The sequence below is a fragment of the Silene latifolia genome, chromosome 10 (assembly GCF_048544455.1).
Source record: "Silene latifolia isolate original U9 population chromosome 10, ASM4854445v1, whole genome shotgun sequence".
Taxonomy (NCBI): Eukaryota; Viridiplantae; Streptophyta; class Magnoliopsida; order Caryophyllales; family Caryophyllaceae; genus Silene; species Silene latifolia.
In genome coordinates, this window is record NC_133535.1 from 153,748,919 (window position 1) to 153,773,099 (window position 24,181).

At 36.2% G+C, this 24,181-nt stretch overlaps 4 protein-coding genes across 6 annotated transcripts; 1 reads left to right on the forward strand and 3 right to left on the reverse strand.

Annotated features, from left to right (window-relative positions):
* Nucleotides 1–2,953: 2,953 nt before the first annotated feature.
* LOC141606441 (protein BOBBER 1-like) lies at nucleotides 2,954–7,273 on the reverse strand. The gene is made up of 6 exons (XM_074425570.1): nucleotides 6,769–7,273; nucleotides 4,643–4,815; nucleotides 4,490–4,538; nucleotides 3,603–3,769; nucleotides 3,358–3,441; nucleotides 2,954–3,213 (listed from the first exon to the last, which is right to left on the reverse strand). Exons 1-6 carry the CDS (start codon nucleotides 7,160–7,162, stop codon nucleotides 3,160–3,162), a joined length of 921 nt encoding a protein of 306 aa, XP_074281671.1. The 5' UTR covers nucleotides 7,163–7,273; the 3' UTR covers nucleotides 2,954–3,159.
* Nucleotides 7,274–9,771: 2,498 nt separating this feature from the next.
* Nucleotides 9,772–12,712, reverse strand: LOC141606442 (wax ester synthase/diacylglycerol acyltransferase 11-like). Of its 2 annotated transcripts, none has more exons than XM_074425572.1 (7): nucleotides 12,294–12,712; nucleotides 11,203–11,793; nucleotides 11,028–11,094; nucleotides 10,833–10,936; nucleotides 10,502–10,717; nucleotides 10,265–10,402; nucleotides 9,772–10,018 (listed from the first exon to the last, which is right to left on the reverse strand). In XM_074425572.1, exons 1-7 carry the CDS (start codon nucleotides 12,528–12,530, stop codon nucleotides 9,857–9,859), a joined length of 1,515 nt encoding a protein of 504 aa, XP_074281673.1. In that variant the 5' UTR covers nucleotides 12,531–12,712; the 3' UTR covers nucleotides 9,772–9,856. The 2 variants fall into 2 exon arrangements, with proteins under 2 accessions (XP_074281673.1, XP_074281672.1); XM_074425571.1 differs by having other exon boundaries at nucleotides 10,129–10,402; nucleotides 12,294–12,584.
* A 364-nt stretch (nucleotides 12,713–13,076) lies between these two features.
* LOC141606443 (uncharacterized) lies at nucleotides 13,077–17,133 on the reverse strand. 2 transcript variants are annotated; one of them, XM_074425573.1, is made up of 8 exons: nucleotides 17,047–17,133; nucleotides 15,658–15,717; nucleotides 15,445–15,563; nucleotides 15,060–15,140; nucleotides 14,419–14,472; nucleotides 14,047–14,118; nucleotides 13,763–13,819; nucleotides 13,077–13,372 (listed from the first exon to the last, which is right to left on the reverse strand). In XM_074425573.1, the coding sequence occupies exons 2-8, from the start codon at nucleotides 15,710–15,712 to the stop codon at nucleotides 13,181–13,183; spliced, it is 630 nt and encodes a 209-aa protein (XP_074281674.1). In that variant the 5' UTR covers nucleotides 15,713–15,717; nucleotides 17,047–17,133; the 3' UTR covers nucleotides 13,077–13,180. The 2 variants fall into 2 exon arrangements, with proteins under 2 accessions (XP_074281674.1, XP_074281675.1); XM_074425574.1 differs by having other exon boundaries at nucleotides 15,504–15,563; nucleotides 17,047–17,099.
* A 4,768-nt stretch (nucleotides 17,134–21,901) lies between these two features.
* LOC141608609 (uncharacterized) lies at nucleotides 21,902–22,480 on the forward strand. Its single transcript, XM_074427949.1, has one exon. The coding sequence runs from the start codon at nucleotides 21,902–21,904 to the stop codon at nucleotides 22,478–22,480; it is 579 nt and encodes a 192-aa protein (XP_074284050.1).
* The last annotated feature ends 1,701 nt before the right edge of the window (nucleotides 22,481–24,181 follow it).

Below are 24,181 nucleotides of genomic sequence, written 5' to 3' on the forward strand. Positions count from 1 at the left end.
TCAACTGTTATGATTCTTATGATTCTTAGGGATTTGTACTCTAGCAATAAATGAGGTAGTATTGGATGCCAAAGAGCAATGGTCCACACAATTTAAGGCCCTACTAGGTTATGACTTGTGAGCACGGAAACCAGATCTTCGGATTTGATCATCAAATTTTTGCAACATTTATTGACGGAATTTAATCCAAATCTTGCGGTATAGTATACTTTTGCATTCATATTTGGGCATTTCATCGATAATAAGTTTTAACCATTTTTCTCATTTCTTATAGGGATATTTGATCTAATTTTCCCTTCTTTTGCTACCAAATGCATGTAGGTTTAGGAGGAGCTCAATCGAGCAGTAACTCGTGTGTGAGACAGTCTCACGCCGTGAGACAGTTCCATTATATGAAAAGAAAACTCATATATATATATTAGTACTAAATGAGCAAACTTTTTATAAAAATGGACTGTCTCACAGTGTAAGACTGTCTTATTCTAGAATTTGTGTATCGAGTGATATTGATTGGACCAAACATATTTCCTCCATGCTAAATGCCAAATATTGGCAATAGGTAGATTTTGGCTCTACTTTTGGAAAATAGTTTTGGGAGAATTAAATGCAAGTGGTGTTGATTGTAAACTATACAATGATGATTAATGTGAAACTGAGTACTCACATGATGTGTTGATCTTGTAACCAAACAAACTTACTCAAAATTAGAAACATATAACCTAATAACATGACCTACAAAAAAACTAATATACAAACTATAATCAATTAAAGTTTATGATGTCCTGTTTTATCGTTAATGCAAAAAATTTAACAGTGAACAACCAAAATCTGTATTCGAGTATTCGAAAACCAGATATACGGAAAAATTGGGTATACGAACCGAGTCGGTTCTGTATCGGCGAATCTATGACTTTAAAATCGTATACACCGTGTCGTGGTGTCGATTATATGATTTTGCTCAGCCCTAGTTTTAACGTTAATAACCTCCAACGAGACCGGCCAATAACTCAAGCCATGTGATTGATGGGCAAATCGAGTAAACTTGAGATAAATGGAGAAAAGAGAAGTCCTATGGATGTATTATTTGTGTTATACTCCGTAAGTGATTGCAAATGACAAAAGTACAAACCCAAAAAAGTTTGATGAGTCGCAATCTTGTGTTGCAATTATTTTAGGATGGAATAAGACCACTGCAGACTCTGTGGTGTAGTTGTTCTTCCCATCCTTTGCATTTACTCAATTCTCTCCTATTTCAATGTTCCCTGCTGACTGAATTTTGAGGACATTTTCGAAGATTTAAATTTGGGTACAACGTGTTTTGTGACCGATTATAGGACGGCGTTCATCATTAATCATAATCGTAACATAATTCATCAAGTATGGTGACTGTTGGTGATGCAACATTGTTGTCGCCGTTGCAGCGATATTACTGCCTAGTTATATTTTGTTCCCTTAATTACCGATCATTCACCGATTCATGTGATTATTCGCAGTGATTTGTTGGGACAAAATTTTTTTTTTTTTTTTTTTTCTTTTATACTTTTGTCGCTGCCTATTAGTAACATCTTAATTTTAGCTTAGGGAAAAAATTATTATGGAAATTCAGACCATTTTCGGATTTGAGGTCTTGTCATGGCCGCTCGTTCCCCTCTCGCTCTACCCCCTCCTAGTACGGAAGGAGATGAAATACACAAGAAGGGAACTGACAATCATCAACGCGGTGTAGAAAATCAAATGTTGGTCGAGTGCAGGGAGGGGTAGTGGTCGGTGCGGGGAATGGGAGTATGGTGTTGGCGGCGCTCGGAGGGTGATGGGGGAGGGTGCTGGGTCGTGGATTGAGAGGGAATTAATGTCGCTTCTCATTATTTGGGGTTTTCATTCTCTTTCTTGTTTCTCTTGGTGGGATGAGAAATGAGAGGGGTATACTCGGAATGAAGTGAAAAAATGAGTAGGATTGAGTAAATTGATACCCGAGATTTAGCAAGTAGCTAATAATATTGTTAATGTCATAATGTATGGTGCACCTTTCCAAAACAAGTAAGAGGACCACAAGAATATGTAGCAACCTTCCAAAATTAGGATCTAAATGATTTGTGCTCCAGTTTCTTTCACTGGACCTAGGGATGTCAATTCGAAAACAGGACCATATTATACTACTAACATGCACCAATACGCCACGTGTGAAGACGTCAACTAAACCAACAAAGTTATTGAGTGATGGTACTCGTAACCTGGAATCAAACCCAGTTAGCGTCAAAAGTACACTCGAGGCTCTTTTGATGAAACCTGTTTGCCACGTGTTAAGTCGCCATTGAAGCCGTTGATACTTGATAGCTAGTAAGATTCAGAACCTCTTTTCATGGAAATTTGGTTGTATTATATGCTAAGTACCTAACAAAGTGCCCAATTTCCTCATTTGGTACGTCAATTATTGCTACCTAAACTCACCCCACATTCCCACATTGGGAGTTTTTGGACAATGTCTTTTAGCAAAAGGTTGATACAACGGAAGCTATGCTACCATCAATTTGGTATAACATGTCCAACCATCAAATTCTGTCTCGTTTGTCGACCTCAATTTGGCACAACCAGGCCACTCGGCTCTACTTTGAATCACAATTAGGACAAAGTATCGCGATAATGTTTGTACAGGTTCATGTGAGTCCTCGTCTGATGACAAGTCAAGTCGGGTCGGGTTGAAATATGGTCACTATCAGTTTCGGTTATCAACATATATTTCATCTAATGATTTCAAGTTTGGTCCAATAAATCTAAACTGATCTAAATAAATTATAAAGCTTCTTCGCTATCAGCTCATCCATCAAATTAAGCCATTATCGGGTCACTAATCATTCCGAGTCGGTTTGGGTTTGGGTCAGGTTGGGAGAAACATGGTTCGAGTCAGGTCGGGTTGGCTTATGCTAGATCTATTTTCATAACAAGGCAATATATGTAGGTAAATAAAAAAAAATGGTAAATGAATCATCACACAGCACAACTCCCATACAACACAGATTTTTGGTACTCAAAGGCGATCACAATAGAAACCCTTGCTCTCTGAAACTATTAATGAACAAACCTCGGCATTGGAAAAACTTCCACATGTTCAAGTTGTTGCTTTTGAGTCGAAGTTTGTCTATGTAACAACCGAAAAAAGAATCACATTCCCATTCCACCCGCAAACTTGGCATTTGAAAAGTCCATCTCCGGATGCTGCAGAGATAAACAACACATATTGATGCTATATTTTTAAAACATAGTTTAGTATTCATTTAAAATTCTTTCCCCCTTGTTTTCAATTAATTGAAGAAAGGTGAGGGCACTGCAGGACTGCAGGTAGTATCACAAGTTGTTTACCTCGGCCATAAATTTCTTTAGCAGCTCTTGTTTCTGCATTTCGTCACTTGTGGGTAGGCCCATGGTTTTCTGCCTTTGGTCAAACTGCAGGATGTCACTTGGTTAGCAGAGAAACATATATATATAACCAACATAAACAAATGATGACCACTAGACAGAGCAGGTACAGCAGGTCAAGAGCTTTCAATGAAACAGCGTCACTATTCAAGGAACAACTATTTCTCAATAAAAGGTCAGATACTTGCCATCATCTTCTCCACAGTCGACCTCGTTTCTGGGTCCAAGTCACCGAGTTTGCTGCTCTCGGGTTCAACCTTCTGAGTGTCGACTTCAGGATCCCCTTTAACTACAGCTCTCCACCAGTCCATCTGATCATGCTTTGTCAGCAGAATTGAGACAGCTTTCTGATCCTCTGAAAAGAGAGACAGAAAACATCATTAGTAATGATAGGTCGATAGCCAGTTAGCCACAACATTAGAAGCTGAATTTCCTAACATACTTGATCTCTTAAATAGCAAGGCATAGCCTAACAGGCCATATAAAAGCAAAGACCATGGGATATCCGAAAGCCCCGCTTAAGGATGTCAACAAAGTAACAATCACACTGCGCAAATTTGTTGTCCACCATATCAAATTTTTAATATTAAGGTTCACAAAGTTCACCATGTAGAAGTGCAGGAAGCCAAAGGATATGTCATATTGTCATATGAAGACCGCAGTTCGGCATCATTACAAAATAACAATACATCAACAAATTTTACCTTCATGGTACGCTTTCTAATCTTTTCACACGTAATATTTCAGATATTAGGTAGATACTAAAAAAAACTAAAAAAGATATGTAGAGCCTTCAGGTACTACTAGGAAAACTACGTAAAAATGAAAACAAGAAATAAAGTAAAATCAAGTCCACTAGAACCGATGAGCTTTATATAAAATCATCCGGGAAGGTGTCTCCATAAGAACTACAGAAATTGCAGGAGAGGCTCAAATATATGCGCCAAAAATCTAAACAAAAATTTACTTCATAAGTCTTACCAAAAAGAAGTTTTAACCACATGCAAATAAAAGTGGAGTAAAAACAATAACAAGGGAAAACAGTGGAGGAGCTATCAAGAGAAATGCTGCATACCCAAACTCCAGAAACAATCATCAGGCTTCACAGGCTTGTAAAGTTCACCCTGCATAAAAATTTCAGATAGAGAGGTCAATGGTCATCAACGCCACACTGGACATCAATAGTAGCAATGTATGATACACACACTCAGCTCAATGAAGCACTTACATCAATAATGGGAGCTTGACCTTTGAGTCCAACTTTCAGATGGTTTTTCTTAATCTCGCAGACAATGAATCTAGATTTTGTTCCAGGTGGGACAGGTATAGTTACATTCACTTCTTGCAGTGATTGTCCCCAAGAGTAGTTCTCAAGATCAAGACCATTAGCTTTGTTTGGAGCTGCAATTACAGAAACCATGGATGAGATGAATCAGCAACATAAAACTTCAAAACTTTCAGCGACAAAAAAAGAAACCCTGTAATCATATCAACAAAATCTCTGTCTACCGAAATAGACAACTCATAGAGATCAAAGGCCTAAGAGAAACAAAACATGAAAGGATGAACCAGAATCAGCATTCTTAGCAGTTCACATGTTCTGTGTAACCCAAACAGAAGCACCAACAGGTTCTATCACAGTAAAAAATCAACTCATTAAATGTACTGTACCACGTACTATGAATCTACATGATTATGGTGTGATCTGACTATAGAGACTTGGGTTCTGCATAGTATTCCCTTCGTCACAATCATTTGTTTACGATTTTTATGGCTATGTGAGGAGTATTTTCTTCAAAGGTAAGCAAACGATTGGGATGGATGGAGTATTGGCAGCTTTCCAAATCCCGCTCCCCATTGCACGTTTAAATATATTCTACTCCCTCTGTCCCGGTCAATTGTTGTCCTTTGGTTTCGGCACAAAGACCAAGGAAAGAGGAGGGGGCCAACAAATTGCTCATCAAATTCATTCTTAAAATAGAAAGGACAACAATTGACTGAGACACCCCAAAATGGAAACGGACAACAAATGACCGGGACAGAGGGAGTACTACATTTTAGTTTGTGATCTCAGAGTTTATAGTTAAATGGATGTAAATTATAAAATGAATTAAAATCAGCACAGCTTCTCCGATCCTGTTAAATATTCATTGAATCAACTTTTAAATCAAACTTCATCTGAGACATCAACAATATGTTACGTAAAACATTCAAACAAAAAGGTCATAAAAATAGCTTTTGAGACACAGTAGTAACACAAGTGTTCAAATAGCAATGATGTGGAACGGGTGAAGCCCTTCAATAATATTAGGCAGCACCCCACTTCAATGAGTTTGATCTTGCTACAAACTGCTGTAAGTGAGAAATTTGACACCAAGTGTCTCGATCTTGTGCTGAAGATACACAATGACTCTCCTCTTTGTAAGTTTGGAATAGCAAAGACGTGTTATGGCCCTGGCAGGTTTTTTTTGTATGGCATACTTTAAAAATAACTCATATTTGTTTGGATGACAAGGATCATTTCATGGTATGAGTATTCATACGTGTCACTTATATGAGTTGCAAGGGAGGTTTTAAGGAGGTAGCCTATACCTCAAGGAGCAACAACGCTGGTGAATAAGTGTGCAAGGGAACATCTTACGACTAGTTGCAACACCCTTAATATTATAACACTAAGCCCTCTATATTACACTCGGATAGTTACCCTAGTAGAATACTCCTAAGATACAAGCCGTCTCGTGTTGAGACTAAAAGTCACTGCAAGAAGCATCAAGAAATATAACCTGAAACAAGATAACTTCCAAAGAAAGTTCAGTCCAGTGATGGACATTGTATTGCTGCTAATGCTGACGGAAATGAAACTTCATAAAGAGTGATTACTGTCACAGATGCTCACTGGTAAAGTGGTAACTCATCACCAGATAAACGTTCCGTCACTCATACCCCTATTAATCAACACTTGCACTATATCCAACAGCGCCAAGAAGGCTAGCAAGTGAAAAATGAAGTCCTTAAGTTGAAATTTTCGATTCTTTTCCTTGATTCCCTTACTAATTCGCTCCCTAGAATTTCCAATCTATGTTTTCGCCCCCTCTAAACTCGATACCAGATAGAGCATCTATCATTTACAAACAAAAACCGAACAATCACATTAACAATTACAATCACAACTACAAGAACTACATTGCGCTTCACATTAACAGGCGATCATTCGAAATTACGGATTATCTCTGAAGGCATTGTTATTTCTAATACGCCTTTGTATTACTCGTATAATATAAATAAATATTCGAGTATGAAAGCTTTCAGAGATTGGAAGCAGTACGTAAAACGATAAAGAAATTAAAAAGAAACCTCTGTATTTAGACTTCTCCTCCTCCTTGTTCACGTCCGCGGGCGAAGACGACGAAGAATCTTCCTTCTTCACCGCAGGCGCGGCGGAAGCTGCGGTGGTGGCAGCGGCGGCAGCTTTACTCTCTAGCTTCTTTTTCTCGGCGGCGGCGGCAGCAGCGAGTTTGTCTTTGACGGAATTGAAGAGCTGGACGACGTCGTTTTTGGAGGAATCGGAAGCGAAGAAATCGGGAGAGACATTGGCGATGAAATCAAACGCCGATTGGATAAACCCTAGAGGTTTAGAAGGATCGAGTGTTGAGGTGAATGGTACAGAAGGTGGAGATGGAGTAGTAGGTTGTTGAGGTTGAGGTTGAGGTGGAGTTTCTTCTTCGACGTATTCTGAGAGGATCGCCATTGTTGCTGTGAAGATGAAGCAGAAGAAACTAGACGGTGCGATTTGATTTGGGGATACTTTTATTTTTAAGAGAAGTTAATTGTCCGACGACTTTTCGCCTCGTCGTACTCGTATCTATCACAAGGGAATTTGGATGGGTTGGATTATTGGATCAGTTAATGTATTATACAACCGGTTGTATATACAACTTATTCTCAGATATTATCAGATTTTATTCTGAAAGTTGTCGAAATTTCTATTAACAAAATTATCGAGTTATGATACAAAGTTGTTGAGCTTAACAGAATAATTATTAAGCTCAATAATTTCGTAAAATAGCTCAATAACTTGTAAAATAACTCAACAACTTTGTGTGAGAGCTCCATAACTTTGACGCGGTTATACATAGCTCTTATACAACCAGTTGTAGGATAATATTTGTGTTATTGGATCTACATAGAGCCGGTAAAAGTTGATCTGATTCCTAATCAATTATTCTACACAAAACTCTCTCTAAAATTCTCTCTCAAAAAAACTCTCTCTAAACAACCCTAGCCTCCATCAAATTATACAAGGGGCTCCATCGATTATCAATCGATCGATGGTAAGCTCCAAAATTGTTTCAAATTTTAATCAATAGTATGCATACCTATTTTCTATTCAATAAGTGTCTCCCTTTTGGTGAGATCGTTTTTTCATCCCTTATTTCAAGGGTTTTCCATTTATTCGTGGTTTTAGTTTCATCAGTAATATAGTCAGGAGTAGTTCGTTGATGGTTTGCAGCGTGTTCTTTCAAAGGGTAAAAGTGATTTGTCAAAGATCTTTGGAACCAGTCAGAGGTAAATTTTATCTCATAAATCAAACGAATGATCCCCTCAAAAGCTACATGAAGATAGCGATAATAGGACGAGCCGAATTGTCGAATCTTTGTTTTGAGATCCCTAGTTTATAAGAAAATTATTTTTCTTTGGTTTCCATTAGATTTGTTTTCGATTATAGTTATTCTTTGTAAGTGCCGTATGAAGTTCTATTAATGAATTGTTCTTTTCTCAAAAAGTTGATCCGATTCAAGGTATTCGATCCTATATATCCGAAAATTGAGTGAACCGGGAGCGGCCTTATTCCACCCGAGGTTAAATTGATAACTGATAGCAATTCTATTTGTTCTGATTGAATCGACCTATAAGCTCAATAATTTCGTAAAATAGCAACTCTTTAAATAAGACCAAATTAATATTCATCTTTATTATTTTTCCCTCAGATCTGAAATAAACACACTTACAAATTTCTTTTAATGTGAATTATCGATACAAAATTACATATGAAAAATAATTGTGACATGCTGATGTTAGTGGTGGTTGTAAACCTGTTAAACGGGTCGGGTTGTGGGACGGGTCGTATGGGTCGAGTCAGGATCAAAATACGGGTTATCAAATTATTTCTAAAGCAATTAAGAAAATTATATATTAATTTTTTAATTAATTTTGTAATTGAAGTACTAAAACTAGTAATTATTTTTCAATTATCATTTCAAAAACTAGCATATTATTATAAATATAACGTCTGTCTCAGCTAAGTCGACCTTAATTACATCAAACCTCTCAACCCCTAAATCAAAGCTAACAATTATAATACCATCTCCGCCACTACGAGCAGGCCAATATAATTTCTCATTAACAAGCACAACTTCTCCACAAGGAATGATAACATCATGATCAAATTCTATTTTTCTCCACTTATTTTCCTTGAGACAGATGATAAGAAAAAAATTACTAAATATTTCATTTCCAAAATGCACTGCCAAAATTCGAACATACTTGTATTTAGGGCTGGACACCGGTCCAAAACCGGATCAGACCGGGCCGGAATCGGAATCAGCAAAATTCACGGACCGGGACCGGACCGGATTACAAAAATTCTGGTCCGGAAAAATTCCGGTCCAAGACCGGATCAATGCAATCAATACATGTACTGAGTATCTATTTCCTTTTGTATTTATCATTTTTTTTTCTTTTGACTCCTATTTTATTCAACTGTAAATAGTAAAGAGCGGGTCAATTCGCGTTATGGCCTATTCAGTTTAGGCATCGGGTTGCAGGCTGGGGTAATTTTGCTTGTCTACCCCTAACTTCATGCTTTGGCAAGGGACAAGCAAGCGGCCTCTCGAGTCAGGTTATATAAATCGGGAAAGAATACAGGTCAGGTTATATGGGCCTCCGGCCGGGTTATGGTCAATACGAGGCAAAAAGATTGTTTTGCAAGAATAGCCCAATAACAATAGGCCCAAAAAAGTTGCTTCAAGATATACTCACTCTATCCAAGGTCTTTTTAAAGGGTCACTACTCACTAAAATACTTTAGCCAAGGTGGTCGAAAGTATAAAGGACGTGGTGATCGCCTCTAGGCATTGGACTTCTCAAACGCCTTTCCTGACTTATCACCACCATCTCTCGTGCGGTGCAACTAAAACGTCTTCCCATGGGCCATGACTCCTAACAAGTCGTCGTGATTCTAGACAATTTCCAATCGAACAATAGCAATTTACGGGCGACAGAGAAAAAGTTTTTAGAATCCAAAAAAAAAAAAAAAAAAAAAAAAAAATACACATAACACCCATTCTGTAAGAGCGAATTGCGAATCGAAGAGGGCGAATTCATAGCGAATCTGTTAACCATGGTTTACAGCATGAGTATTGTTCTAAAGTTCTGTTACAATTCTAAGATCTCTTGAACTTTTTCTCAAGAACAGCTTTTTTAGCAAGTCCAAGTGATTCTTCAATATCATCACATAGTTTCTGTGGATCAGGAATCACATCTGGATCAATTGCCAGAACAAATGTCATCTTATCCATGTAACTCTGAAAATGGATTGTCAATGCCTGCATTACCAAAAAAAATCCAGTTAATTTCCGTTCATCGTCATAGAAAGACGATTTTTTACGACAGTCTTAAAGAATATTTATTTTTGTGTCATAAAAAGACGGAATACTGTATAATAAGGATGGCCACGGATCCCGATCTGTTGGATCAGATACTAATGGGACGGATTTGAATCCTGATCTGAATCCAACAAGATTGAGTCTAATCCAGCCTGCGGTAATAATGAACGCGCATAAGTGATGTACTTGTGGGTGTCCGTAAACAGTAGAAGCCAGAAAAACCATAGGATGACCATAGAAGCTTATTTCTTCTTGTGGACCAAGAAGATTAGAGAAAGACAATGTGACATGTGAAAGAAGTCTGCGTGACAAAGCAGCGACCACCTGTAGAACATTCGATACTATGTCAGAATTCGATATAGAAAGACTGGAATGCCGATGTTATATACTTATATATGGAGTTGTCTTAAAAGTAGAGGATACCGGAAGCCCAAATATCTTGAGAAGAACCATAGCAATATCATAAGTACATGGAACTTCAAGTGAGCATTTCTTTTTGTCGATAGTTGCCTTAGCATCGCGTATATAGTCTAATGGGTCATCTCTTATCGCGATGTTAAAGGGCAGGATGACATAGCCTACTGCATTTTCCCATTTCCATCGTCCCTCCACATCTGACGCCATCCTTTCTGCTAAAGCCTGTCTTAGGCACAATGCCAATTATCAAAGGACGGTACTTTTAAATTTTAAGCCAACATTATTCACATTTAGCTGTAAGTGTTAACGGTCATTATTTGTGGAGAAGTTTAATTACCTCAATAGTTGAGGGCGATCTACGATTCACTAAAACTGTTGATCTAAGGCGGATATTCTTAGGCAGGTTATTTCCCTGGTCTTTCTTATCTCCTTTGATTTCACCTGATCAAATCATTACAGTTTCAAAACTTTCAATTGGTCGGTCATACTACAGTCTGCAATAGAATTCAAAAACCATGGATTCGGGCTTTACCGTACTTCCTGTTCAGATAATATGACAGTCCTGCCTGTGTCATTCCCAAAAGCACATCATTTATCGTCTGCATAATGCCAGTAAAACAGAAATAAGCAGAATTAATCAACATCCAAGCGTCAATTAACATAAAGTAATGTAAAAATGTCGAAGCATGACAGAATTAACAGCATACCACATCCAAGGCCCTTTTTACAAGCTTAATATCTTCAAGGCTAACAGTCCTGTACACAAATCGCTTAGGACCAGTCCCAGTAGTAAGATTGCCTTTCAGCGGAGTTTTTGTGTCCTTGAGCCAAAGTGTCGAGGCAATGAACAAAGACACATCTATCAAAGTATTCCAAACCATCTTGAAAAGAAATAGCATTCCATAAAACAAGCTCAATAACCCCAAAGAGCTACTTGGGCGCAGTACCCTCTTCTTGTTCTTATCCGTAGGTAGCGTAGGAAGAGCGTTGGGGTTCGCAGTTTGTCGCGTGCAAGCAAGGACATGTGACATAATTGAAGTACCATCTCCCATGGAATGATGGATTTTAAAGATGCCTATGGCATTTGCATTTTTAGTTTTGATGTTAAGAAGGTGGATCTCCCATAATGGCTTGGATAGGTCCATGGGTGTCTTGGTCATGTTTGAGATGTAGTCTTCAAGAAATTGATCGGGTGAGTCCATGTTTGGGTCCAGATCCGGGACTATGATGTGGTCATCTACGATCACCTTGGTTCGGACCCACCCAATTGGTTTATCGCCTTTCTTCGGGTCAAATACCTTGTGTTTAACAAATCGAGAATTTTTAAGTGAGGCAATATTTTATAAAGCAAGTTTAACCACACTCTGTTTCCCTACCTGGCAAAAGCAATCCGACCTGATTGACCCGACCTGAGACCCGAAGTTGACCCGAAATGCATCACCCGAACTTGACACGAAAACCCGAATTGACCCGACCCGAGTTTTCTTGACCAGTAACTGACTCGACCCGAAAATGACCCGATCCAAAACCACCAAACCCGAAAATGACCCAACAAAATATAACTCTAATTGAACTGAAAAGACTTGATCTCGAACCTGGAATCAATGAGAGACCCGATCTTACCCGACCCGAACCCGATTGACCCGTTTGCAGGTCTGCAAATGACCCGATTTAAAGTAGTCATGTATTCTCTGATTCCGTAATAATTCGATCTGAAACCAATCTACTCGACCAGTTTGAGAGGTCTATAGATATACCTTTACTGTAAGTACTGTAATTAATTAAACTGAAAACGTACCAGCTTGCTAGACACGCGAGGATGCTTGATCATAGTTCGCTCAATCCCTTCTTTAACGATTTCAACATCTATCTTTGTCTTGCTACCTGCAAGCGATATTATGCAGCAGTTAAACTGCGGCGCAAGGAACAATTGCGCCCCTGGACTTAACGGTTCCACATCTTCCTCTGTCGACTTCGCCTTGATACCCACATTCCGCCGAATGTTGATGGGCTTCAGCCACTGACTGCCTGTCATCCCGTCGCTGCCTCAAATATAAACTTTGAGAAGTTACTATTTATGATTCTTGTGGCACCAACTTGAGTATAAAAAATGATTACATTACAGAAATCCAGACGTATATCACAGCTAGAGCCTAGAGGTACAACTGTACAAGCATGAAGAAAATGATTTAAGGTATACCGATATTACAAGAAACTAGACTTAATTTTTAGCGTAAACAACTAGTCCATGCTTCTTGTGTGATGCACTAAACAACCGTATCTTCATTCATAACTTTCTTACGTTACGCAATAATCTCAGGATCATGTCTAAGGGCCGGGCTTGCCTGCAACACGGTAATTTTGTCATCACTAAAAAAAGAAGTGAAGAAAATGATGGCGGAGAAGGGAAATGAAAGAGTCGTAGAAAAACAAATCAAATAATTTGCTCGGTTACTGAGCCCTTACAGGCTTACAGAAAGCGAATAGAAGCAAGAGCGACAAACTGTTAACTAATAAAGACTTTCCGATGCATATCAAGAGCGACAAACTGTTAACTAATAAAGACTTTACCAAAAATCCATTTTCCGAAAAACAGGACCTTATATTTTTGGGTGAATTTTCTGAAGCAGTATATTATCAGTTCAAAAAAATTGTTTCAAAATTGCCATAATCACTGTTATGAAGTCAAAAACACTCATCATCGTCATCATCATAGTAATAGTCTTCATCTTGATCGTTATAATTTGGGTATCTAGGGTTATCTTCCCATCCGTATTCTTCATCGGCTTCATCTTCTTCACCATGCTCCAAATCATTAGGCAAACCTCTAGTGGTTTCTGATTCAGTTCGCGCCCGCTTTGTATTTCTATCAGGCACCTGGAGGCATAACAAATTAAGAAGTTTAAATTAAAAACAACAATATCTGACAAAAAAAGCCGAGTGACCAGCCAAATCACCTACAAAGAATTATTCCTAGAGCATTGTCTCTTTTATTATATGGGAAGTAATTTAGACCATGTTATCTCTATGTGAGACCCGAGCTCAAAATCAATCTTGTCGGACTGATCTTACAATTTGCGCCAGTAATTGAGTACTACGTCCACACGGACAAACGATCAGCAATACAACTCGGATTAAAAGAGATAATTTTGTCTATCAGAAAGAAATTGTGAAGTTCATGTAAAGTTGTCATCCCTAAAGAGAGAGACAAATGCTATAAACACAGTAAGGAAAAGGAAAAGGTAGCATAACAAATCCAGGACTCACAGGTTCTTCTTGAAACAAATTCTGCAGTGCTTCGTGGTTGATTCTGGAAGACGGCCTCTGAGAATTAAATGAAAATCATTAGAAGTAGGTACAAGTATCAGAGAGCAGTCACTATTCTTGCAATGCAAAATTTATTGCAGGCAAATATGTCGCATGCAATTTTTAATGTGCTTGTATAAGCTTCACATCACATGTTTTGCAGACTTCAGTACGTGAAAAACCCAACTCGAATTCTGTTAAGAGAATATAATCTTCTATGGAATAATAACACGAAAGATCCATACCTTCTTAGACGGTGTTGGTTTAGTTGTAGATTGATCTTTCTTCACATCTTTAGCTGTTTTCTGTCTTTGTTTCTGCAAATGAGTTTTCTCAAATTATAATCATGTATTTTAACAACTAGACTTCCAATATAATACAGAAGACGCAGCTCACCAAAATCAAAATCACGAGCAGATTCACCATAACATACTCTACATACCCAGGGGAAGAAAAAGAAGGGGAAAATAGCTAAATGCTCATGAAGATTTAACTGAAATCCTATATTGCATGTATGTTTTCAAATAACCTATGCGGATTAGTGATTGAAGCAAATTTCAAATGCGTAACTTAAGAGTCCACGTGTAAGTAAATTTAATGCATCAACGAGAACTCACCGTTTTCGGCTTCGAGGCATTTGATCCAGCCATTTTTTTCTTAGCTGCTTGCTCCTGCACATACAGGAAGAGATGTAAACAACCATAGTTTATGTGCAGTTGTAAGCTGTAGAGTCTTTGCTCAAAACAAAAAACCTCAATTAACTTCCTTGGGTAAAAGAAATAACAAGCTTATCATCATTCAAGAATGGAGACAAAAAGAGGTTAATCGATAGCACAGGAAAATTGAAAAAAGCCGAAACTCAAGCTCAGTTTTTGTTCAAGATTCCAGACCCAAGAGGTTAATTGAGTACCTTATTAATAAACCATTATCAATATTTTCAGATAGTCGGCGAATTCCCAAGCGAGCAAATTAAGGCTAGACTAAACAAAATGCGATTACAGCGGTCTAAAGTCTAAAACCCTCCAAAACAAACACCCAGCCTTAAGAAATTGCCATTTGATGGCCATAACATATAGATTTAGTTGATCATGAATGAGAAGGACTCTAACCAAATCCGTGCTAATAAAGTACTATTACTACGTATTACTATCCCAGTACTTTCCCGCTAAAGTCAGAGTGTCAGACTAATTAGTGAAACAATTAGCTCGAGTATTGCAAGAAATATGGGTAAAGTGCTGATTTTAGAAGAAGAGATTACATCAAGATACTTCTGATTCATCATTTCCCAAATCATCTTCTTGTAATTCTTCTGTTCCTCATTATTTAAATAGCTGTCAACCTGAAAAAACTCCCATCAAAAAGTGGAAAGTTACGCATTTCAGACCAGCATGAGTATTGATGTACAAAAGAAATAACTAAAAATTGCAAGGTCGAGTGTTTAACCGACACATAGGCACCCAATAGCATAAAAGAATTCACAGAAAGTAGCATGACGGCGATATGATTATGATTAAATTAATGATTCATCCAAGCAAATCTTAGTGATATAATTGGTTTCTTCCTCTATTATATTCCATTAGATTCTTTTGCATTCCACTTCCCATAACAAGGGACAAGGAATTAAGATTAAAGGTACAACAAACCTCTGTATCTTTAATATCAGAAAGGTCTCCTGATTCACTAGAACTTTTCGAATCCTTACCCTTCTTCTGTACAGAATGAGCTCCATTTGATTTGTCTGCAGAAGAATCGACAGCATCATCTGCAAAAAAGAATTCTTCAGCATTTCGTGAATCAAGACCTCGTGATAAGGTACGATGATTGTAAATTGTTGTTGTGAATGTATGTTACTATACCTTCGGAGTCAGTTGTGTCCCAGAGTTCACTTGCTGATTCGCTACTGTTCTCCATTACCTCTGAGTTTAATTTTTAGTTGACACAAGTTAGCATGATGATTAAAACTTCAAATAATCTTAGCTAAAAACCAAATTGAAACTTCACCGTAGCATTTAACCAATTAACCAAATTGTACGCAAACTTGCCCATGTGTTGACAACACATAGAGGCTGTTTCCATATGACCCATAAATACCGCTACTTCACAATAAAGAGAAGCACAGTCAATCAAGTGACACTTTTTGCTTCATTCCATTGTAATCCAAAACAAAGATTAGTGACTCTTTCGCTCCATTGGAAATGGAAAAACAAAGTATTTCACAGGTGAATGTCACGCGTTGATTAAAAAAGAAATAGCTCATCACTTTATAAGCCAACGATTGACACTTCCTAACGCTTATTGATTTTGGGATGGAAGTGTCTTTGCTCCCTCCGTCCTAACATCTGTTCACCTTTGATTAAAATACCTCTCACCAAGAATTAAAAACGTAAACAAATGATTGGGACGGAGGGAGTATCTTATAAAAACTTGTGATATAGACATTCACCCCCTCACTGTAAGGGGTGTAAACTATAACCCAAACACTCTTATGAATTCAACAAAAGTAAACATCAGCAATATTATTCAATTATTCAATAACTTGATAGAAGAACGCGTTCAAAACAAATCGCTAAATTTCCTCTTCTCATAGCCATAGATTCTAGATTGAGATTTCAAGCAACAATTTTTGAACTTTTGAAGTACTCCATAACACTTGTACCTTCAAATTTCAAATCATAGTTTTGATATTCAAAAATAAGTACTTTTAAAATTAATGAATAACATATTCAATCAGTCTCGAACAATGCAAACACTCTCACAATCACAAGACACAATCTTTCATGAAAACAGTCCATTCCAATACAATAAATTTAACACAAATTCTCAATTGAGACCGTTTTAAACTTAAGACGGCTCCTTTTTTTAAGCTACGGTGTTCATTTAATGCTAAAAAAAATAACCCCATTGTAAATTTAATAGTTTACAAACTCAGATTCAAAATAAACACCCAATTCATAACATAGCTAAAAAGATCGAGTCTTATGATTAATAAAATCGTAGATAAAAAAAAACCAATTCATCAAAATCAAAGATACAAAAAACCCAGAAATCAAATCAATAATTTTCATTCAAATCATAGCTAAAAAGTTGTAACCTTTAAAATTCAATTAAATCCAGCAGAATATCTCCTACATAGTGGTGTATATAATTTTCTGGGTATGAATTGAATAAATAAATTAAATCATAAGTTAAAAAATACAGATAATAATGATAATTGAATAGGACGTATAGCTGTGTAGATGATGTACCTGGGAATATGGAGACAAGGTGTTTGAATGAAATTAGGTGTTGCTTGTTGAATACTTGTTGGATGTGTTAGTATGTTACAAAGGCGGCAAAAACAGGTGTGTTACTTATGGGTTTGGTTACCAGCAAAATAATGGGCTTGGTAACTTGCAATCTTGGATCACCCCAAGTCCAATAACTCCCTAAACGTTGGAGACTTGACAAAATAACCCGGTCCAACACAAACCGATAATCCAAACTTGATCATTAATCATTTAATCTGAACTAGTATAGATCCCGCGCATGCATGCGCGGTATTTCTAGGTCATTTAGTTTAAAATGTATTATTTATAGATTTAAAATTGACACATTATCAATTTTTCATTTTAATAAGGATAAAAAATTGAAATCGAAAACTAATAAAAAGAATTGAGTAAAGTCATAAAATATGTATTTTAATAAAAAAAAATTACCACAAAACAAATGATTTCAATTCATAAATTTTCTCGTACAAATGTACGATTTTTTATGTGAGAGTGTTAGAGATTATAACAATTAAATTGTTATTTGTTTAACTCCACTAGAAATTTAATAATAAAATCAACTATTGATAATATTTCATATTAAGAGTTGGAAAATATAAACTTCAATAGTTTTAACCTGATGTAAGATTATATTTACTCAAATTATTTGTCAACATTATTTTTAAAAATAATATTATACTACTGCATCCACTAAAAACATCAACATTAACTGATGAAGTTGTTAATAAAATCAGATATGATAAATGGATATAATCATAATAGCCGTTCATTTAATTTTTATTCAAAATAAATTGACATCTCACTAATTTCATCACCTCATTCTATTTTTGATTTAAAAAAAAATTGATCGGCAAAACAAATCGAAATAATTGGATAATGTCATAAAATGTGTATTTTAAAGATTTTATTTTATAATTCTCAAACCATATTTTATTTCAATTAAAAAGATTATAATTAGAGTGTAATGAAGAGATTATAGTTTAATGTAAGGATAATGGTTTAATGAAAGAAAAATTTATTTTTTTCCTTATTTAATGAAGTGCATTTTGGAGGGAAAACTTTTCATAGTTTTTATTCTCTTAGTATATAGGAAGATTAAGCCAATTCATTTGACCGTTCAAATGATTATTGTTGAAAACTGATTATTATCTCCAAATACCGTGATAACAAGAGACATATAAATGATCCCAATCGAAAATGACTTGGCCCGACTCGATCTCACTTGAATTCTTGCAAACTCGAATTGATCCGATTCGATTGACCCCGTTTTCCAGGTCTAGGCATATTTAGAAATGGCAAATGGTTCGATCGGGTGGGATTTGGGTTGAGTGATTTCAAACATGTCTGCACATTTTGTTTCAGATCGGGGTTGGGTCATTTTGAATCAGTTTCAAATGTCAAGTTTTAAGGTCATTTCGGATGGTCACTTTAGGTATAAGTTATTTTGGGTTGAGTCACTCATTATTTTCATGTTTATAATATTAGTATGAGTTAGAACTTGTAATTTGAGATAATTAGAGCAAATCCAACAATTAAATTAGTTGATCCTTAAAAAAAAAAAAAAAAAAACAATTAAATTAGTTGCTACTAGGCTAATTTTGCCACATCATATTTTGAGGTACAACATTTTTAAGCTACAAACTATTCCAATTATAACACCCCGCCCAAATCACGGGTCGGGAGCGGTTACTCACGGTAGCTCGCCAGACAGTGTGTACATGGACCGCATATCAAAACGATTCCTTTCCAGCGCATTTTGTCTTCACTCATGCGCATCCCGCAAACCTTCCCATGAGGTCATCCATAAGACTACTCTCAGCCAAACACGCTTAATTGTGGATTTCTTTTGCATGGATAACCAGAAAAGAAAGTGCACTTTATTTATATGAGTAGTACTTTCAATCCCTTTAAGCACTAGTCAAATTTTAAGCCTATTAGTGGATCTCTTCAAGGGGGTATCCTACCCGAATAACATCTTCGGTTCAGTGAAGTATTACACAACCCCACTTGAAAAACGCAACATCCTTATTGCGCTTGTCAGCATCTGACCGCAGCCAGCTAGCCAAGCCTAGAATTCTCCCCCGCTAAGTAGGTGACCCAGGTGTTCCTGACCAGAGGATCACCACACGGTCGCAGGGTTGTTCTGATCAGGCCCGTCTAACTGGGGGTGCACTATGTGCATCACTGGGCTTCAAATTTTTGGGGCCCATACTTAGCATTACCCACCATATATTAATTGAGAAAAGAAAAAAAAAAATAATGAAGTCAAAGAGCACGACTCGAGTACTCCACATTCCAATCCTCTTATTCCTCCCTTAATCGTCTCCTTTTCCAATTAAATTAACTTCCTTCCCAAACAAATTAAATTTACTCTTTAATTTTCAACCTATCTAATATTCCTCCCTTAATCATCTCCTTCCCCAAATAAAATTAATTTCCTTCCCAAAAAAATTAAATTTACCGACGGTTTTTCATTTGTCCCAATCTTATCCGGTCGGGTCATTCCTCAGGCCTACTTTGGTAGGGCTAGGCGTAAGGTCTCGTTATTTTGGTAAAAATGAAGTTGTTTGAGTTATAGAGATCCGAATAAAGTTTAAGTGAATTGCATAAAACTGTATAAGGTTTTGTGGGTCAGTACGATGAACCCGCCCGAACGGAGTTGTTTGGAAAGTGCATTGTTACGGAGTTTAGTGGTGGGAAGCGAGTTATCGATATCGCCACCAAGAACGAAACTACCTAGTCTAAAAATTGATTGACTACATACATATACCGGGTTTTTATTGACGCTGTTAATTTTTATCTTGAGAAGGATAATAATGAAGGAAGTATTCAAATGCGTAGTTATTTGGTGGTTGAATTTCTTTATTTTATAAAGATTTCTTATTAACTTTTGGCTTGATTTGTTGATTGTGGAAAATGGAGAAAGTGAAACATTTTACTAAAATTTTCGAATTCTTTGGTGTTTTTTATTATTAATATGGACTATTTAGACTATAAGAAAAATGAGTTGATTATCTTAAACCAAATAGAATTGATGTGGAAGGAATTTTGAACCGAACTAAAATTATGCAAAAAAACAATTAGAAATAAGTATTGCATATTTTAATACCAATTGTTATACACTTACAATAAATTATTTTACGTCATCTATTCTAAAATATTGTTGTCAATATTACAATAGTATTTTTATGATTCTCATTTTGTAACTTAATTTTTCACATCCTCTTTTCGGATTAACAATATTGACAGTAGAACAAAACATCTCGCAACTAATAAGAATATCTCGGTTTCTAAAAACATCATCATCATCATTATATATCGTCAAGAACAGTTTTTAACAGATTTTAAGTGAAAACATACGCCAATAAAGTTTGACAGCTAATTTAACAACCGACCAATATCACCATTGATCGACAAAATTATTTTGTTTTTATACCACGCCCATATCAAGGTACAATTGTGGTCTTATGGATCAACTGCACCTATACCACCTAAGTTCAAATATGGATATCCCAATCTAAGAGATGATTTTTTTTTTTTTTTTTGAAACCCATAGGGGTAAATATATTACTCAAACGAAATATAGCGACTAGCTAAGAGATGATTTTTTTAGTAAATGTATTTATTAAGACTAGTAGAAAAATTATAATTAGTTTTTTGGATGGTTTCAAGGTTTAACTCAATATAATTTCTTTTATAATGTTTGCCCGGTTTGTGGGCTTGTAGTAAAGTATGTTTAAAATATTTTTTTCATTAAACCGACGCGTAATTGTATTTGTAAATTTAAATTCCACATTAATGGGATAGTCAATGACGTAATCAAAATGTTCTTCTCACATAATGAGTGATAGAGTAGTCACATATTCACATGTTAAAACTATAATATAAATGCCACGTGGTAATATCTTTAATATGGCCAGCTAAATATCGATTGAGTGTAAGACAATCTCAATTTCAATATCAAAATGTAATTAAACAATTATTAATCCAAAATTTGTTGTTAATAACGAACATAATCAGTGACAATTATAAAAACTAGACACCATATATAAGGTGCAAAATATTAACAAAGCACGACCACAAGATATCTTAATAGCAGATTTAAGATTTTAGCTACCCTAAAATATTGTACAATATTATACTCTTTTTATAAAATAATTTATACTTTTTTATTGTGAGAAATGTCATTTACTCATGTATGTAGCCTATGTATGTGGCTGTGAGTTAGTTGTGTCAGTTGTGCTACTAGAGCACACAGATTGCTGACTTGGCAGAGTAGTTAGCATTTGTATATAAGGCAAGAAACACACTGTACATAACTAATTATTCATTCTCTTCATATAATAAAATTATCTTTTATTTACCTCTGGTTTTCCTTTCTTGTTTTACAATCAAACACCTTTGTTCTTACATAACAATGGTGATTACCTAGTTTAACATGGTATCAATCGATACGGTTTCGATCTTCTTCTTCTTCGATTGATCGATTTTTTACTGATCATCACAGTTTCTGTTCTTCTGATTTCGTCGGCGTTTCCAGAAGTTTTCATCGATTAAAATCGATTTCTTCGGTATTTCTGGTATTCTAGGTTTTCATTCTTCGCGGTATACTTCTGATTCAATCACTCGATTGAATTGATTGAATTGCTGGTTTTTTTGATCAATTTTTGGTATTTTCCTTCAACATCGGGTATTATTCTTCGATCGTCTGGTATTATCGCTTCCGCTCTTATCAAACTCTGGTATATCGTTCTCTTTCCTCATTTTTTCTGCAAATTCAAGTGTATTCTCTACAGATTGACAGTAATTGTTCTGTTTTTTCTGCTATATCATCATGTATGATGATACTTCATCAAATACTCCTAGTTATGCATGTTTTGATGATCCGTTATACTTATCCATGAATGATCAACCTTCTATGCAAGTTGTACCATATCTCTTTGACGATACTAAGTTTCTTTCTTGGAAAAGAGATGCGTATTTTGCTTTAGTTGCGAAAAATAAGGAAGGTTTTGTGGATGGAACCTGTAAAATGCCTGCTGAAACTGAGAAAAGCTATCGTCAGTGGGTTAGGTGTGATCATATGGTTAGAAAATGGTTGTCTAATTCTTTAATTCCTGATATTAAGGCAACTGTTGAGTATTCTCCGTCTGCAAGAGTCATGTGGTCTGATTTGCTTGAAAGATATGGCCAAGTTAATAGCATTGAACTTTACCAGCTTAGGAAAGAGTTTAATGAGTCTAGGCAATCTAATAATTCTGTGGTGGAATACTATAGCAATCTTAAGAGGACTTGGGAGACACTTGATAGTCTAGATCCCATTCCAGTTTGCACTTGTGGCGCTTTGGATAGTTGCTCCTGCTCTATTCTTAAGAGAATGCTTGAAAGAGAGTCTAACACTAAGCTGATATAGTTTCTTATGGGTTTAAATAGTGGGTTTGAAGGGGTTAAAACCAATGTTCTATCCATGGAGCCTCTTCCCACTCTTAACAAAGCCTTCTCTTTACTCCAAAAGATTGAGAGGCAGAAACAGATTTCAGATGATGTAGATGTGTTATCTGAAGCTAGTGCATATGTTGCACAAAGGTCTAATAAGAATACTCAGGGTAATGTTAAGAAGTCCGGGTTTGATTACAATGCTTCTGCTCCTAGTGATCCCAAGTCAGATTCTATCAAAACTTGTTATCATTGCATTCAACTAGGCTTACCTGGTCTAGGTCATACTATTGAGGAATGTTTTAAACTTCAAACCTGTGGTCATTGTGGCAAATTAGGCCACATTATGCAACATTGCTATGACATTATGGGTCATCCTAAATCCAAAAAATGCCAAAGGAAAGGCATCATTCTATCCTGCAGCTCCTAGTTTTCAAGCACCATTCTACCCTAAACCACCTGATGTTCACTTTGGGAAGGGAAAGAATGTTTACAAGAGGGCTGCATATAATGTCAATACTGAGTCTGGTGATGCTGAAGTATCTGATTCACCCTTGGACTTTTCTGGTAATACTGGCAGAACTGCTAGTACTTCTAATGATAATGGTACCATCAACTATGCTGATCCTCAGATTCTTCAAGGGATTGCTCACAATATATACCAGCAAGTTATGCAGTCTTTTTCTTTTAATAATACTACACCTGCATCTGGACCCTTGAACTTGAATTCTGCAGATATCACTTTTTTCTCTCATGCTTATTCTGCCTATCATACCATAGGAATGCATGAGTGGATAGTTGATACAGGTGCCTCCGACCATATGACACCACATGAACATTTATTACATGATGTTTCTGTTTTAAGGAGTCCTATTCCAGTATCCATGCCTGATGGCTCTATCAAAATGGTCCATAAAATAGGAAAAGTGAGAATTAATCCTAATATTATTCTCCACAATGTTTTTCTCATCAAAGAGTTCAAACAAAATCTTCTCTCTGTTGCTAGACTCTTACACACATCCTCTTTAAATATGTCACTTACTAAAGAGATGTGTCTTTTTCAGGACCTTTCCAGTAAGGTCACAAGAGCTTCTGCAAGCAAGATTGATGGTCTTTACAGGCTTCAGGCAGAAGTTCTTCCTTCCGAGTCATTTTCTACAAATAATACAATCAATAAGAGTTGTAATGTGTCTGTTGCAAACTCATTAGTTGGTTCAAATAGTTTTGCTTTATTACATGCCAGATTAGGGCATTCCTCTGTTGATAAGCTGAAACATATATATCCTGGTCCAACAGTGAAGGATTTTTTTTGTGAAACTTGTATTTTGTCAAAACATCACATGCTTCCTTTTCAAAGAAGTAATAGTCATGCCAATAAATGTTTTGACTTAATACATATGGATTTATGGGGTCCTTATAAGACTCCAAGTTTGAATGGTGCTACATATTTTCTTACTATACTTGATGATTGTTCAAGATGCACTTGGACTTATCTCTTACATAATAAACTACAAGTTCATGGTTTAGTAAGAAGTTTCTTGCAATTTATTTTCACTCAGTTTAACATCCGTATAAAAACCATAAGATCTGATCATGGGACTGAATTTGTTCAGCAATATTGTGGTGAGTTGTTTAGAGAAAATGGCATTATGCACCAAAAGAGTGTAGTTGGTAGGCC

Excerpts from the sequence above, each read along its gene's own strand:
- LOC141606441 (XM_074425570.1), bottom strand. The coding sequence starts at position 7,162 with ATGGCGATCCTCTCAGAATACGTCGAAGAAGAAACTCCACCTCAACCT. Across the intron at positions 4,539-4,642 it reads GTCAAGCTCCCATTATTGAT|GGTGAACTTTACAAGCCTGT; the intron begins GTAAGTGCTTCA and ends ATTTTTATGCAG. Across the intron at positions 3,442-3,602 it reads CGACTGTGGAGAAGATGATG|TTTGACCAAAGGCAGAAAAC; the intron begins GCAAGTATCTGA and ends GACATCCTGCAG.
- LOC141606442 (XM_074425571.1), bottom strand. The coding sequence starts at position 12,530 with ATGACAGGCAGTCAGTGGCTGAAGCCCATCAACATTCGGCGGAATGTG. Across the intron at positions 10,403-10,501 it reads TCAAGATATTTGGGCTTCCG|GTGGTCGCTGCTTTGTCACG; the intron begins GTATCCTCTACT and ends AATGTTCTACAG. Across the intron at positions 10,019-10,128 it reads GTGGCCATCCTTATTATACA|GCATTGACAATCCATTTTCA; the intron begins GTATTCCGTCTT and ends TTGGTAATGCAG.
- LOC141606443 (XM_074425573.1), bottom strand. The coding sequence starts at position 15,712 with ATGGAGAACAGTAGCGAATCAGCAAGTGAACTCTGGGACACAACTGAC. Across the intron at positions 15,564-15,657 it reads GGACACAACTGACTCCGAAG|ATGATGCTGTCGATTCTTCT; the intron begins GTATAGTAACAT and ends TCTTTTTTGCAG. Across the intron at positions 13,820-14,046 it reads AACCAACACCGTCTAAGAAG|AGGCCGTCTTCCAGAATCAA; the intron begins GTATGGATCTTT and ends TTTAATTCTCAG.
- LOC141608609 (XM_074427949.1), top strand. The coding sequence starts at position 21,902 with ATGTATGATGATACTTCATCAAATACTCCTAGTTATGCATGTTTTGAT.